Genomic DNA, 17,183 nt, shown 5'->3' with positions numbered 1-17,183 from the left:
TCTCCGCAGAGTGCTCAGTTCTACAAGGTCACCACAGAGAACTATCACAACGCTGCCGACCAAGTGAATGCCAAGTTCAAGTAAGTTCAGACGCAGTCAATCCAAAGTAGATACAAGTTCAACCCTGTTCTTTACGTTTGCCTCCAAAAATAGAACTTTCATTGTTGCTTTTTGAGCTCCATGTGTGTCGTCTATAATGACGCATTCATTGAAGATTAGAAGTCCACGTGGACCACTGAATACACTGTTGGATCATTCTAACCGATGTCTTTCAATCAGGATCACATTAGCCCGGTCCATTAGCTGATGTTGATGATGTGGCTCACTGATAAGCCTGATCGCATGTTGATGTATTTCTTCAGTGTTGTTTCTTTTGTAAGACTTTATCTTCAGCTGGACTTGGGTCAAACAGGGTAATTAAATCATTTGTAGCCGTTTTATAACACATGGGTAGCTTTTCACACTGCAAGACACAAGATAACCTCTGTGCTGCAGAAAGGAAGTATAAAAAGTTGTTCCTCATTTTCCCTCTCTTATGTTGCACAGATTGTTTGCATCTATTTGCAATCAAAGTGCATTATAGCACCATGAGTGAATGTATGGTCCTCACTCAATACACGCCACACCTTGCAGTGCAAGAATGGTTACTTAATTGAAGTCGTTAGCAAATGAGGTAATGATAATAAACAGCCAAGCAGTCATGGATATAGCACATACCCGACACATATATGTAACTCAAGAAGATGCAGAATCCCTCCCCATCCGTGTTCCATCTGTCTCCTTAATAGGAGGCCATTAGGCTCCATAGTAATGTAGGAAAAGTGGATGAGGAGCCTGTAGGAGGTGGGGCAAGAACGGGCCCCAGCTCTGAGCTCTCCTCCAGGGAGGCTAGGCTAATTGTGTTAGCTTGTCATTAGCCGGCGCTAACACTGGGATCATTGTCTCCCTCAGAAATGCTGGAAAGTGATTAGCCTAGCCCACCGGGGGTTTAGCGCTAGACTCGTGGAAGCCGGAGCTGAGACTTCCCAAATCATATTAAAGAAAAAAACAACCCCCCCCCCCCCTTTGCTGGAATAACATTAGTGCCGAATGACAGTGCTAACTGCATGCGAATGTTGGACTAACGTGCGGGTAGTCATGTGACACAGGCCTCTGCATGAAGAGCGCTGATTGGCTGATTGGATTATATAGGAGGTGCATTAGCAGGGTTGTGACTGGATTACAATTGTGGAAAGGTAGAGGAGGGGGGGGTGCGGGTCTATGCGTGTGTGTGTGTGTGTGTGTGTGTGTGTGTGTGTGTGTGTGTGTGTGTGTGTGTGTGTGTGTGTGTGTGTGTGTGTGTGTGTGTGTGTGTGTGTGTGTGTGCTAATGAAATGGCGGGAAGCTCTGGTGTTACAAGACAGGGGCAGGGATGCATTGAGGGGATCAGAGCAGAGGGTTAATTGGATTTAACGGGGCGTGTTTGGCCCATCTTTGTTTATGTGTGTGAGCTCATGTGTGATGCTGTATGTTTGTATGCACTCACATGTTGAACATAATGTGTGTGCCTTTTCTCAAAGCTCTCTCTCCCCCTCTCTCTTATTATGACAGAGACCCGACAGAGACAAGATGCTGTCTGTGCCCTCTGTTGAATAGTAACAGAAAATATATATAGATATTTTTTTGTCTCACACAGACTTTTGATTTCCTCAAAGTTGAAAATATCCCCCAGAAATAGAAGACAAAAAGAAAAAGCAAAGCCGGAGCCCTATCCATACTTGATAGAATTAGCATTTGATATGTTAATGTGAGGGTGTTATAAAGTGTGTGAGATGACAACTTTCTTTTTAGAATGTCCTCATTTCCCCACTCAGTGCCACGGTAAAGGCAGTGGTAGCACTCCAGGGATTGATTAGTGTTGGGGCTGATATTAAGCTCCGCTTTATTATAAGGGACCAGGAGATTCTGCCTGTCGAGGGTCATATCTCTACGTGTGCTTTTGCAAGTTTTAATTAGGGTGTGTTTACCATGTGATGTAAGATCAGTTGGGAATATGAGGGAGTTCCATCGGACAAAACTGTGACATTTCAGATCAGCTCTCAAGAGTGGATGGGAGTTGGAATGTATGTGTCATAGTAATATGACACGTACATTCTTATGTTCTTATGATGGCTCTTTGGGTTGATGCTCTGTAATAGCCAACATGGGAAATAATTACTCTGATTTGAAACCGGAAGACGTTCTGAGCAAAAACAAAAAAACTTTAAGTTGAATAACACCAATATGTAAATGTCACTCCTGTGTCACTGTCTTAAATATCTCTCTCTTTTATCAGTAATATTATTTCCTTTTTCGGTGAGTTTAGTTTCATTATGGTGCGTTTTATACATAAGTTAACCATAATGTGCATAATTTCCATTCATCGCAGTGTGATCATTTTCCTTGGTGATGTTGAAATATATTTAAGTGTGAAAAGTAGGTACCCAAGGGAGAGGTGTGTGTGTGTGTAGTTTGCATATGTGTGCCATACAGCTGTTCGCTGCTGTTCTACTGCAGTATTCCCACCAGAGTTTTCTGAGAATGATGGCGCTCTCCCAACCAGAACGCTACTGCATCACTGTGACCTCGTTACAACACACACTCGCATGCATATATATATATATATATATATATATATATATATATATATATATATATATATATATATATATATATATATATATGAAGAGACACACGTATCTACATTCTTTCACAGCTCTAGTGTTATAAGCCAGAGCAATACGAATATGAGAAAGAATACATCTCATCTCTACAAGATGCTTCAAAATCTTGTGCCCTGACAAACATTTTAGAATTTAAATATATTCCCCCACAGACTTATGGACACATGACCAATTTTTGTCTAAAGTGAGGAACAAATACTGCACCACTACTGTAAAGCCCCCTCCAGTGTCTGAAATTGTTGCCATGAATCATAAACTGCAGGGTATCAAACCTGCTCTCAACGACCTGTGCTGAAGACATTTGGCGTACAGCTCTTCCGCATATATACGTAAATATACACAACATGTAACAGATAATGTAATCACGCGGTATGTTCGACACGCGCGTACACATAACGCCGAAGCTTTTATTCACTTTCCACCGTGACACTGACTGTAGATAAGAGTTCCCAGTTGCCTGTAAAAAAAAAAAGGAGGCGACCGTATCTTTCTCTCCCTGCACCTGATTTATACCCTGCCACACCTTCACCACTAGTTGTTTATCCAAGTCTGATGCATTATCACACTGTCCAGCACTGAATGTGTGACCTTTACTGCACCACATGTATGTTAGAGTGAACGTGTGTGTGTGAGGATGAATGAATTAGAGTGAGCTCACATATATGCATGTGGATATCTGCTTTTGTGTGTGTGTGTGTGTGTGAGTGTGTGTCTGTGTCTCTCTATGGGCTGCAGTGACCCAATGGGGCTTTAGTTTGAAATGCAAGCTGACAGGCATGAAGGAAAATGATAGATGTGAGATTATGCGCAAAGATGGAACGGGGAATGAAAGAACAGTGGCGCGGCCCTAAACCTCCTGTCAGTGCTAACCTTTGCTGGGGCTTTGGGCTTCTTTGTTGAAACAGGTCACTCTGTGTTTGTCCAGGGTCCCTGCAGAATTGAGGTGGGACGGGGGGGGGGGGGGGGGGGGGGCATCTAATACTGGTGAATGGGTGGGCCCTGACAAGGCCGGTGTAATGCTGAAGGATTGAGACCATCATCTCTTATGTCTCCGTCTCCCTTCTCAGGGCCTCAACAACTTGGATTTCTCTTCGCTTCCAGCCTTGATGGTGACATTTGTGATGAGATCATAAAAGGCAGTGTGTTTTCACCTTTTTTGTGCTTGTGACTGCAAGACTTTTTGGACCCGCCCCTCTAAACAGTCGACCACAGAGAATAAAATCTCATCTTAGTCTGTCACTTCACTGTCACTCCTCTCCTCCCTCGGGCTACACACTCACTCCCTTTGTCTGTTGTATATTTTATATTTTTTTATCTCTTTTGAATAAATCTTTTTTTTTTTTTTTATTTAATCCAGTCGACAACAACAGCGGCCGCGGTCCTCGCTTCGTCTCTCCACGCACGCACGCGGAGGTGGAATGAGGAGGCGTGGAGCACAACTTGTTGAATGTAAATGCCTCGTTGTTTTTCCCCTTCATTACGCGCGCGTGTGCTGTACTGCCTAGGTCAAGAGACGCCTCCTGCATACCATGCGGGAGAAAGTAGATCCCACTCATCCGTTAACACGATGCGCAATATTACCAGCAAGCTCCTTAGCAATGAAGTTGCTGATTAAGTTAAGTTTTCAGTGCAGCAAGACTACCACTGCTGTTTTAATTATAGTAAACAAAGATAATGGTCAAGTGTATTCCTAATTGTGTCATTTAGGTTTAAGACCACGTTTCAGCCATTATCTACAAACCATTACGTTCTTGTCGCCTGAGTTGTGGACAACAAAATCAGGAAATCCTGTGCAACCTAATGCAATCCAACACACGGTCCTGCAAGAAGGCATTGCAGGACTATTGCGTCTGTTTTATCTTTCACATTACTGAAGAGGATAAATACGCTGGAGAAAATCCCAGCAGGTTTCCCGCTGAATCCGCCCCGCTGCTACAAAATGTAAATAAGGTGTCGAGGCTGTTTTTGGCAGTGCTCCTGTCTGTTACGATGAATAATACTGACGTCCCAAAATTAATGGAGTAGTGATTTATTGCCCAAGCAGCACTTTTAATTACAAAAAAAAGAAATGACAGGAACTCATTCAGCAGGAAAGTTATTGCAGAGTACTTCAGTGGTAGAGGTGTGTTTTTCACTGAAGTAGTAGTAGCAGTAGTCGTAGTATTCGTCTGTCAGGTGAGGGTGAACTTCGGAGCTGTCGCTAGGCAACCCGGGGTGCAGGGACAAGATGGTGGTCAGCTGAGGAGACAGAAGTCAATAACTGCTTTAAAAGCTCTTCTTTCGGCCTTAAGAGCTTCGCCGTGCCGGCTGTAAAAAGCACACAATTCTCTGGAACCTGCGTGGGCGCGCACACAGACACCCGATGCACATTCACACCTTTTTAGTGGCTGATTTAGGGACTCTGCTGCATTGGAAATGGTCGATAAGCCCACTCACGGCTTTTTATTGCTTTTCTATATTCTTGGGGGGGCTTTTTTTTTTTTCATTCAGTGAGCAGTGACATGAACGATGGAGCAGAAAAGATGTGACAGGTTGCGTTCCTCGTGTATGCGGTAAATGTCCACCGCATATTTACCAACCAATCAACGTTGGAGGAACCTCGCGGTTTCACTGTATGTCTCGATACGTTGCTCCGAGGCCAGAGACCAGACTCAGAAGTCAGAAAGGACACGCACTCCTTTTCTTTTCCCTCTCACCCACTCATCCTTCTTTGTCTCCCCCCCCCTCGCTGCTCACTTACACACAGTGTTTTCTGTCTTAATTCAAATCTCTCTCACTCGCTCCCTCTTTGTTATCGTCTGCTTTCGCCTCCCTCGCTCACCCAAACACTCTCTCTGTCTCTCTCTTTCTCCATTCTTGAGTCGTCTTTTATCCCTCCTGCTTTTCTTGACTCTCTCTCTGTTCCTTCCCCTCTCTCTCTCTCTCTCTCTCTCTCTCTCTTATTTAATCTCTTATCCATGCTGATGGATTTCACTACAGGGGGTCACTCAGGTCTGCTTTTAAAAAGCAGCGTGAGCGAAATGTGTGTCATTTTTCTCCTTAACTGGATCATTTGTATTTATTTGCCCCCCCTCGGTACTGACGCCTGCCTTAACTGGAGAGAACACGAGGGCTTCTTAAGGGGGAACCAGCAGCCGCCCCTTAACCCTATTAACCCCTAAGTGGACCCAAATGATGATAAATAGAGAATGTGGTGATTTGGAACTCAATCTGGTGGCAGCCGAGTGTAATCCATACTGTCGATGGAGCTACAGTAAGTGTTGTAGATGTATGTAGGAGAAAGAGCAAGCCAGGGATTGGGGAATGGCTTGCCTGCTTTTTGTTAAAGATGAATGCATTTTAAATCCTTCGTCTCTCACAAAAGCTCTGTAGTGTAGATGAAATACAGAAGAGTATAGAACCTAGAGAAAATGTGTCTTTTTTTTACTTATTCTTTGATAAAACAGAATTATTTTGGTGTCATGAAACCACCAAGCTGCTCCTAATTAATGATAACGTGTCAAAAACAAGTCTGGTTTGGATATTGGTACCAAACTCAATAGTATTGAGTTCACATCACTTTCATTATGCTTCCGCCCCGGCGACGGACATGGCCTTTATGTTTTTGGGGTTGTACGTCCGTGCGTCTGTCCGCCCGTCCTTACTAACCATTCTCATGAGCGAGATATCTCAGGAACGCCTCAAGGGAATTTCTTCAAATTTGGACTCAAGGACAAACTGATTAGATTTTTGGTGGTCACAATACACGATTTTGCCCGTAACACAAGCTATAGGGTAGGATCAGATGATGACGTTTCGACAATTTGGACAGACATGAATGTAAACTGCAACTTGACTGGTTGGTTGAGGCGTACAGCCGCGAGGCGGTAATTAAGTTTTATCTTATGTTAATTTCTTAAGCTGTATGCAGCGATTCCAATATTTATTGCCCGTCCACTGCTTGTTGTGTCATTATATTATTGGAAGAAAGCTGTAAGCTCTTGCGGTTGGAGTTAACAGCAATCCTCTGGAGCCGGTTTGTGCAATCAATAATCATTTTTGCAGGGGACGGTTGATATCCGGGGAATGGACAGTGTCCATTTTTTGTCCGTACGCCTGCCCGTTCACTGTGGTCAGTCGTCTGTGCGTCTTTGTCTTTGTTCTGAGTTTTAATGCGCCTCAAATTATGACGGATGAACGTACATCTTTCCAGATGTGTCTCACACTTTGCTCAACTGTTGAAGCATGTTGCACCCTTAACGGAGATCTATGAATGTCATTTTGCTCGCACTAGCTCGACATTGTTACAGCAGATGGTAGTCATGGTCAATATATGTTGGTTTGAAAAATGTACCGACACCGCTCCCCCACTCAGTCTATTGGCGTAACACATGCATATTGTATGAAAACCCCAACATCGATCTCAATACGTCCTACTGGCAGTCAATATGTTCTTTGAAGAATCTAGCCGCAGCTATAAACCTATCGGAATATGTCCCCTCCATAGAAATTGTGCTGACTTGTGCAGCAGCGGGGGAGGCTTGATAGAAGGGAATGTAATAAATGATATAAGGACACCTTGAGGAGGGAGACAGACAGCGAGAGAGAGAGAGAGAGCGAGCAGGTAATCTGTTCTGCCTTATTACATGTTAAATGGGACACGTTCACCCTCTCATATCGTTCCGGCCCCTCCTCTCAACCTCCTCTTCGGTTCTCTCTCCTAAAGGAAAACTTTACAAAGGAAGTGAGCGGAGCGTTCCAGCAGCGTTTTGTGGAGGCTCTTCCTCTGCTTCTCCCACATCTCCCGTCTCTTCTTCTTCTACGCTTTATTTTCTGCCCTCACAAACACACATTGTCCATCTCTGTTGCAGCTTCTTAATGGAGTCGTCCACCCCCCCCCCCCCCCCCCCTTCTGTCCTTTTTCTATACTCTCTTTTCGTTTCTCTTGCTTCTTTCGCTTTGTGATTTATGACGCAGAGCAGAGAAACTGTAATGTAGATATCGAAAAGCCAGCCTTACTCCTCCGTTTCATTCCTATCAATGGATCAAAGCAATAGTGTGTGTGTGTGAGAGGTGGGGGTGGGGTGGATAAGGTGTTGTTATAGAGACCTTTACTACTGATGGCACGAGGCGAGAACCCTATATGACTGTTTAGATTTACTGTCTCTGGGGTGCAGCACACACACACATGCACACACACACATATATATAATAACGCAAATAATAACCAACATGGCTAGATGTCTCTATTTGTTTCAGAGGCACCCCCCACATGCAGTTTTATTAAATATCCCATGAACCTCTGGGGGTTGAAGGAGGAAATAAAGGATAGAGATGGTAAAAAAAAAAAAAAAAAAGAGGCGAGGGCATTTATTATCAACGGCTGTTTTTATAACCTGTAGAATAATCTACACAAGAGCAGCAGTGTCATCAAGACTTGTGTCACTTTGTCGGTAATGAGATTAAGCAAAAACTCTGAAGTAATAGAATTCTGTTTTTCACACTTTTCTCTGTTTAATTTTGCATAGTTTTACATCCTCAACCCTCCTCAAAAAAAATTCAAATTCAACAGTCTGAGAGGTGAAATTGCTATTCATGGACATGCACGCTATGATAAGTAGACATTGCTTCATAAAAAGAGGTCAGAAGCAGAAGGGTTTGGGAACCACTGGCCAATACAAAGAGCTCCGTGTCCTCTTCTACCGACAAGAGACCCAAATACATCACATCTTGTTAACCAAAACCTAAATATTACCAAACCGGGGCTGCAAAAAAAAGTGTATTTCTGTTTCATTTCCATTCAAACATATGAAAAAGGTTTTTCTTTTGGGAGTGTGATACGGTCCCGGTGTTTATAATTGCCTCACGGCTCAGGGTACGTTGGATCTGGATGAGCCGCATGTTCTTATATTTGTAATCACACCCTGTGATTCGCACAGTGGAAGAATGGAATGTGTTTACACTTTGCGGTGTTTTACTCCTGATAATAGATCTATCTAGGTCTGAATTCAGCATGAAGAATACGGCTCCGTAGGGAGGTGTTGTTGGTGCTCTGTAATAAAAAAAAAGGATCAAAATCTCCCCAAGCTCGCCTAAAACTTGAGTACAACACCTGAATGTATTTCCATAACTAGCATGAAAGAATTTAGCAATTACCTTGGGCAAATAAACCAAAAAACAACTGAACCCGAACTTTGAAATGACCACAAGTGTGTTAGATGAGTATTATATATCATGACTTTATATTATTCTGCTATAAATGGGTGCATTTCATTAATTCAAGGTAATAAAGGGTAGTCTTCTCTAGGTTATGGTTTGTAGCGTATTCACGATATGACATGTTGACCGTTTTTTACATCTGCTCACCCGGCTGCATATCACTACAGCAGCCACGCTATATAGTAAATGACATGAGGGCTGCTAATGTAAAACCGGGGAGGGAGGGAGGGAGGGAGGGAGGGAGGGGTGTAGACTTTCCCGGCCGGCTCTGTGGCTGTGGTTGGCTGCAGGAACTTTATGTTAATCTTAATGATAGATGATGGAGGATGCAGCGTGCCGCCACAGAGTGTGTGTGACAGTGTTATTGTCTCCATGATAAACTCAACCACTGTCTCAGCCCCTTCCCCACGGAGAGAACCAGAGAGCAAGCAAAAAATAGAAGTACCACTGTCTAGTTCCTCATCAAGGAATGCTCTTCATTTCCACCCCCCCCCCCTCTCCCCCTTATCCTCTTTCTCTCCCTCCCCTCTCTCTCTCTCAGAGGCCATTACTGGTGATAAACACTGTGGTTTGTATCAGCAGGATGCACCTGGTATTAACGCAAACGCTTAAAAAAAAAAAAAAAGTAATTAGTGGGTGTGTGTGGCTCCTCTCGTCCCTGTAGATGCCCATAGGCGCTGTAATAAATGAGCGCCAGGATCCATAGGAATAGGATGGCAGTGATTTCTGCGAGCGCCGCTGTCATCGTTCAGCACCCTGACGCAGAGCAATGGCCTTGTCATGCCTCCCAGCAAATGACTTGAATTTCTCCCCAATGGATCCGCAAATGCAGAACCTCCTCCACACGCCCAGCAGCGTAGCGTTCCGGTCTGCACTCAAAGTGATAACACCTACCGTGGAATCGACCAAAATCTGAAGGAATGGGTTCCACCTTTTGGGAAATGCGCGCATTCGCTCCCTTGCCGAGAGTTAGATGAGAAGATTGATACCACTCTCATGTCTGTACAGTGAGTATGGAAGTTACAACAGGCAACCGGTCCTATTATTTATGGCTCCAAAGGTGACAAAGTTGTCCTACTCTCGAATTAACAATGCACCTCAAGGAAGCCACCGGACCTGCTCCCCTGTCTCTGGCTAAGATTAGCGGATGTAGCTTCATATTTACCGTACAGACATGAGGGAGATATCGAGCTTCTCTTCACTAGGCAAGAAAGCAAAGAAGTGTGTCCAAATTGACTATTTTCATTCCTCGCAGTATCCCTCACTAGCTTTAGATGTAACATTTGCTCCCCTGTTTGGCCTCTGATCTCTGCTTCTGATGGTGATTGATGGACTGCATTGATTAATCGCACTACTGTTGAAGGTGTGGAGAGCCCCTCTCACGTCCGCAAACTGTCACCGACCTGCGCTTACAAGGACAATAGATTTTTCCGGGCCTCCCCCGACAGATATGACCATGTGGCGATGCGCATGTGTACACATTGCGCACGCTGCACCAGCCTCCTGCTGCACTGCACCCTGGGTAATGACCCATGCGACCAATCCCCCTGCTTTGTATCCGACGGTGGGGGGGGGTGTAATGTCTCACTCTGGGGGGCAAATCAAACATCTGATTCTGACTCCAGGGGCTCGACTTCACCCCCCCCAAAAATTCCTTTGAGGTCTCCAGAGTTGCTGACGGGCAAATCTCTTTCACACTCATGCGAGCCGTTGAGCGAGGCAGATGGGGTGTCCTGAGCACTGGTGTGAGCAAAACGATGACACCGCCATTAGCATAATAGCCCTAGCATGCACATGTGTCGTCGTTATGGATTTTTATGGGGTGTGTGTGAGGAGACAGACAAAAGCCGTTAATATTGGGCCAGGCCCCAGCGCTGGCGGTACGTCCCACCGCTCAGATTGGCCCGAGAGGATCCAACACTTGCATACATCTCGCATAAAAGTCCCATTTTAAATGCACTTAAAGTTAGCGTAGCAGCTACTGTTAGAAGTGCTAGCATCTGGATCGTACCGGCTAAGACGGCAGCACTAAAGCCGTAGCAGACTTCAAGGACAGACGTGGGCGTGCTAAGCTAGTGGCGTGTAGCCCATAACCTGACATATTTGCATTCACAGTCTACAACGACAACAACGGCAACCTCCTGGTGGATGCGAAAAGATTGGATTTGCCATTCAGGCCACTCCAAGGTGACAGCTATGCAGGTTGTTTATGGTTGACTCTTTCAGGGTGAATCAATGGATGGATTCACTACAATCCAGTAGAGTGATCAATACTCTTCTCCGTGAGGTCTTTTGCAATCGTGTTCTAGTGGTAAGACGTAAGAACATGGACTAATTTAAAAGAAAGTATACTTAGCTCGCCAGTAATTTCAACCTCATCATCATTATCATCACGCTGTAACAACTACGCCTTATTGCTTGTCTAGATTAAACCAGTGCTGTTTTCTTGTTTACTCTGCATTACGCATTGATTTGCCGAGTTGGCTTCTCTTCCATGCAGTCCCTCAGCACTGATGAATCTTTCCTTGTCCAGGGATGAAGCCATTGTGGGAAGCTCTATTTGACACCTGCTATTGTGCCTTTTTTTAAAAAAAACCTCTGACCTCTCCGTCGATGTACTAATCACGTCTGCATGGTTTGGCTGGATTGGCCTTTTTAACCTTCTTCGCAGCAGATACAGTGATGTTGATCGTCAGGTGTTCTGGACTGGAATGGCAGTAGCAAGAGGCTGCTGTATAGCTCAGCGGGCTCTAACAATGCAGTGAGATACATCACCACTGATGTGCTCTTTTTGCAAACCAATTAACAGTCTGTATAGCTCATACTCTCATTCGGTCAATCTCTCTGCTTTGCACATCTTTACACATTTTCCATGTTGCCTTCATTGTCTGTCCACGCTTTAGTCCTTCCTCTTAACTCTCATCCCATCACACTTTTTCTCAGGCTCCACCCGTGCCTCAATTTTCACACCGTATTTTTCCCTGTTTTCACACCATGCCTCTCCCCTTCTCGCCCCCGCAGGCGGTACGAGGCGTATCCTGTGTGTGCAGACCTGCAGGGCCAGATCCTCGCGTGCTACAAGGACAACGTCGGAAAAACCCTGAACTGCTCCAACATAGCGGCCCTCTACCTACAGTGTGTCAACAACACCAAACAGGTGCGCAATTTACCCAACTAATCTGTTATCGCTTGTCGTATCTCGCGCAAACCTCATTTGACACGCTGCGCTAGCATCTTTTGCATATGCTTAAGTTATGTTTGTGTGTTTTTTGCGTGCTTGTTGAGTGAAACGAATGAGCATTTCATTGCGTGCAACTGTACCCTTCGCGAAAATACGTAAAACTTTAATTCGTATGAAACCCCTCATGAATAATGTTGTTTTTCCCTTCTGAAAAGAATCACAAGTGTGTGCATGCACCCTCGTGGACGGACGATATGTAAGTTGTAGCGCCTCCTAATCCTGCGGTGTGGCTTTCATTAGGATCGATGTGTGCATTACAAAGTAGCCCCATGTGTGTGTTCGCTACACAATACGTCATTGGGCTCATAGATGTGTGTGTGTGTGTGGTAGCTACACTTTAGCAGCCATTCCCCTTTTTAAACGTCTAAATGAATTAATGTAATATACACGTACGCTCCAGCATCCATTTACATGTGCTGGCTCCTGGCTTTTAGACAGGAGAATAGGATTTCCACCGGGCTACTGGCGCCTGAATAAAGCTCATTCTAAATAGCCAGTTTAAACCTTACGGCCTATTTCCATAATACCTGCTGACACAGGTGTTCCCCCGACTGTCTCTGTGTGTGTTTTAATGCAATAAGACCAAGAGAGTAGCTGCTACTAGTTGGGTACCGTTGTCCTCTCCGTGCTCTTTCCTTTCATTGCCAAGTGCAAATGTTTTTCCGCCACGGTCGCACACTGTATGGTAATAGTAATGTCACTCAGGTTCATATTAACTTGATTCCACCTCTCTCACTTTGCAATATGTAACATCGCTTGGCTTCAAAAAGCTTCAATTTACATTCATAGAGCTTTTCTATTAGATTTTTTTTTTTCTTTTTTTTCTTGTTTATACAATTGCATTGTTTTGCCGGAAATGAAGGAAACTGAGTTTTGTGTCTCTCGCTCACTCTCGTGAGTATTGATATTAGATCTAAAAGTCAGATGCAGGCTGCAGATTTTTTTTTAAGCTATAGATCATGTAAATCGCACGATGTTTTATTCATCGCATGGGCGCGAGCGTGCATTTAAGACGTCTACCTGTAGACTCGGTCGAGATGCAAGCAAGGGTACGTTCACAGGCCGGATGCTGTTATGATCTTGTAAATTGTTTGGAAGCAAGCCTGAGATGATATGTTAATCCGCTTGTGTTTATCGCCCTGCGGCAATCACAGCACACTCCTGTTCGTCTGCGCTTATCTGTATCAGACTTGCTTTTAGAGCCATTTGGTGCAAAAAAAAAAAAACAGAAACCAGTTCTGTGATAAGGCTTTAAAGGAATAATATGCAGAATTACACAGCCGACAAAATAGGGGGAAGGAATGAAGGCGGATTGATATGAGCTGATGCAGCTTCCTGATTAGGATGTTTACACAGCTTTATCAGAGCCAAGCAGGAAGCTGCACTGAGAACAAATGTCAAAGCACATGGCTTTGACCTCCCGGAGGTCAGAAGATCCAAACTGCGCTAACAGCCGCCTCTCATGTCCTCGGCCTTTCTGTCAAGGGCACTCGATAGCGTAGGTCGGGCCGTTTTCAAATCTCTTTCTCCTTCCTCGTCCTTCCCCTTCAAATCTTAAATTCCACTTAATGCTGCGGCACCATGGATGTAGATGGGGAAGATGTCCAAGATGCCGGCTCTCTGGGGATGAAAAAAACATAAATCCACCAAATCTCAGTTTTACAATATTGACCCCTCGACTGGAGTCGGCCCAGCCGGCCTTTGTCACTGATAATTAGCGCTCTTATCGCCACAGCCAGTGATAACATTTAAACCCACTTTCGCTCTCTTTTGTGCCCTTTTTTTGCTCTGCCACCATCCCTCCTTCGCTCCCTCCATCTGCTATCCCTCCATCCCTAGTCACATTCCTAATGCATTGAGCACTTAACAGGTCCCGATAGTAAACAGTGAGGAAGAGGCAGTCGAAGGACAGATAAAGTCTCCCTTTCTTTCTCCCTCTATGAGTAAGAGTTTATCGTGGAAGCCCATCTTTCCATCCACTGGCTTGCACTCCTCATTCCATATTCTCGCCGCATGGCCGCGTCTTTCTCCCTATCTTTCCCTTCCCCACTTCACTTTATTTATTTTTTACACTGACCCTTCCGGCTCCTTTTTGCTCTCAAAGGGCCAAGAGAGATCCCCGTTTGTGGTTTCTGAGGGTGTTGTGTTTGCTCGGTTCAAATTGAAAAGGGAGCTGACTCATATAACTGTTCCAACAGCATCTTAAGTATTGACATTTCAATCCAAAAAGCTCTTGATAAAGTATATTTTAATTCGTCCTGTCTATATTGTCAGACGTCAGTAAAATCTCATCTCAGAATATATTTTATTTATGATTCCATAGATGCGTTTTGGCCCTCTCTCTAATCAGTGATTACATGAAAGTCAGTGACTGAGATCTGAGAACACGTATCGATATTGCAGTAAGAAACGCAAGTAGTCAAGACACCCAGAGAGGCTCTAAAGAAACCCCCAGGCTAGCCACACGTACCTGGAAGGGAAAGCGTGAACATCAAGTTATGACCCAATGAACTTTCTCTATCTCATCCAAAGCCCTAATTATTAAGTTGGTCAGTGAGGAAGAAGATGCTTTCTTACTTTCTGTCTACGTAATCCTCTTCTTCGTGTCCCCATTGTCATCTCCCCCTTTTCTCAGGCAGTTTTCGTTCAGCGGAATCAGCTGCTATAGAACAGTTCAAATGGTTATTGACAGGCAGACGGGGAGTGCTGGGGATTTGTGGTTGCACTTATCGCTTACATGGAATCCACTGCCCTCGGGTCTTTTCTCCTCTCCTGCAACTCACTCCATCCTCCACCGTTTTTATTGTACTCTCAGGCTTCCCTCTGACCGACTTGTCTCCTGTGAGGGACATAATATCTTTCTCCTTTTGTTTGTTTGTCTATTTTCATTTTATCGCCGTCTCTCTAATGCACTTTTCTCTCTGTTTTTTTTTTTTTTTGTCTGCAGAACAAGTTGAGGACCGGGGGTTAAGGTAGCGAGTGGAAGAAAGAGAGAGAGAGCAATGAAGAAGTTTATCGTGTGGGATTACCAATTATCGACCGACTGACAAACAGACCAAACCGGAGTGGAGGAAGGAGTGAGTCGGCACCAAGACACACACCGTCAGAACCCACGTGGAGAACCAAACCCGGACCAGACAACAGGCACCGAGCACAGCACCCTGATAGAGAAAATAGACACGGTTTCCCCTCGATTCTTCCCCCACTTCCCCCACCTCTCTTACCTTTCGTCTATCTCTCCTGTGAGTGTGTAGCGAGGCAGGGACACAGTCTGCCATTTTGGAGAAAAGAGCAGGGACTGACAGGACCCTGCAGGCCTGAGTTTGGCCCACTAGAAGGACAGTAAATATGAACCGGACAAAAACCACAAAGAAAGCAAGCCGCCACTTGGACCCATCCCCTCTCACCTCGACACCGTTAGGAAAATAAAAAGTATTTTTGCGAGTAAAAGTCAGTCTTATTTTGTTGTCCATAATTGATTGTTGTCCTGCTCCTAATGCACTATCCCAGTAAACAAATACACATGTACCCATCTGTTTCGTCTTTTTGCATCTGTTCGTGTGAGATTGAGTCGTGTTAATAATGTAACTATCTGCGTGTTGAGTATTCATCCAGACCAACGCTTGTGACAATGTGTGATCAGAGGAAATAAAAGACGAAACGATGCAGCAACTGTTGTTGAACTTTTCTCCGTGAATATTCAGCGGCCCCCATCTCTCTCGTGTGTGTGTGTGTGCGTGTGTGTTATGGTAATTACAGCAAGCATTGTACATCTTTGATGGATGCGTGGCCCTCGTGTTGTCGCAACGACATTTTGCCAAACGGAGTGAATGAGCCCCAGAGAGGGGGACTGGAGCGCTGGGGTAACATCCGCCACAGATGTTCTGCTTCATCATCTAGCTTTCTCTCTGTTCCTCTAGCTGTCTGTCTTTCTTTATGAACCTCTGTTGTGTGAATCCTCGGTGCGCTCTAGCTATTCAGTGAACGAGCAGGGATCTCCCCTTCCTTATCCCCTCATTGTCCCTCTTTCCTTTTCACTTATGTACTCCTTTCTTTCTGTCTTCCTCCGTCTTCTTCCTGACTGGAGTGTTTCTTTCTCGGCTCAGTCTCCCAGGCTAACGCTGCCTTGGAGGAGATGGATTCTCTATGCTGTCTGCACTCTGCCAGGCTCTCTGGGTTGGGTTTAAATGGATAGACAGACTCTGTATGTATCTGTGTGTTTGGATTGACAGTGCACGCGGACGGGTGGGGTTATAACACAGCCAGCCACACACATATTTTATGCAGTAATAGTGTGTGTGAGGGGACGCCGTCTGGGTTTGATGTGGAGGCAGGTGATCATATAGGAGACGTTATCTTAATACTGCATCAGAGAGAGAGAGAGAGAGAGAGAGAGAGATGGACAGAGCGACCGAGAGAGAGAGAGAGAGAGAGAGAGAGATGGACAGAGCGACCGAGAGAGTGAGAGGCAGGCTGTGTGTGTGTGCGTGCAAGCATGTGATTCGTTCTGACTAATCCCCCTGTTGTCTGTCAGTCAGCTGTCCTCTTGCCTTTTGACTTTTGGAGTCTCAAAGGGGTGAGGGGTTGACTTCTATTATACAGCTAGTGTGTGTGTGTGCGTGCGTGTGTGTGTGCGTTGGAGGGGTTTTCTAAAGGTTGGGGATAATGGCTATTGGAGTTCATGGCAGGTGTTTCTCCACAAGCCCCATCTTATTATTTCTTTTTACCCCACTTGTCCGCCCCCCCCCCCCCCCCCCCGTTCCCCCTGTGACTCGGACGGAAGCTGCACGACTCCTCTATCTGACCCCGTACCTCCGAGCCAAGATAAGTGATTTAACGGTGTATTCTGTCTGTAATGAGATTATATCCCCTCTAATATGATTAAAAGATGATTAGAGAATCAGGAACATGGAGCTCACCTTTTCTTTTTTAAAGGCCTCCACCACGACCTCAACAACCTTTTTTTTTTTTTAAACCGTTGCAAAGCTTCTACGAAAATCCCCAACAGTAGCTTTTCTCTTGACCCTTATAAGATGCAGAAA

The 17,183-nt window shown here is 44.9% G+C and overlaps 1 protein-coding gene across 2 annotated transcripts in view; it reads left to right on the top strand.

Moving 5' to 3' along the window:
* Positions 1-15,805, top strand: part of chchd3a (coiled-coil-helix-coiled-coil-helix domain containing 3a) — a 55,718-nt gene extending 39,913 nt beyond the window's left edge. The window contains exons 7-10 of one of the 2 annotated variants that reach the window (XM_079183970.1): positions 10-80; positions 11,922-12,057; positions 12,297-12,337; positions 15,089-15,805. In XM_079183970.1, coding sequence (XP_079040096.1) covers positions 10-80; positions 11,922-12,057; positions 12,297-12,337; positions 15,089-15,098 — 258 coding nt within the window. In that variant the 3' untranslated portion in view covers positions 15,099-15,805. The remainder of the gene's footprint in view (positions 1-9; positions 81-11,921; positions 12,058-12,296; positions 12,338-15,088) is intronic. The other variant, XM_079183971.1, reaches the window with a different exon arrangement.
* The last annotated feature ends 1,378 nt before the right edge of the window (positions 15,806-17,183 follow it).

The sequence above is a fragment of the Pholis gunnellus genome (genome assembly GCF_910591455.1).
Source record: "Pholis gunnellus genome assembly, chromosome: 22".
In the NCBI taxonomy this organism is placed as follows: domain Eukaryota; kingdom Metazoa; phylum Chordata; class Actinopteri; order Perciformes; family Pholidae; genus Pholis; species Pholis gunnellus.
The sequence above is the reverse complement of the archived record's forward strand: the minus strand, read 5'-3'. Positions and strand labels throughout refer to the sequence as shown.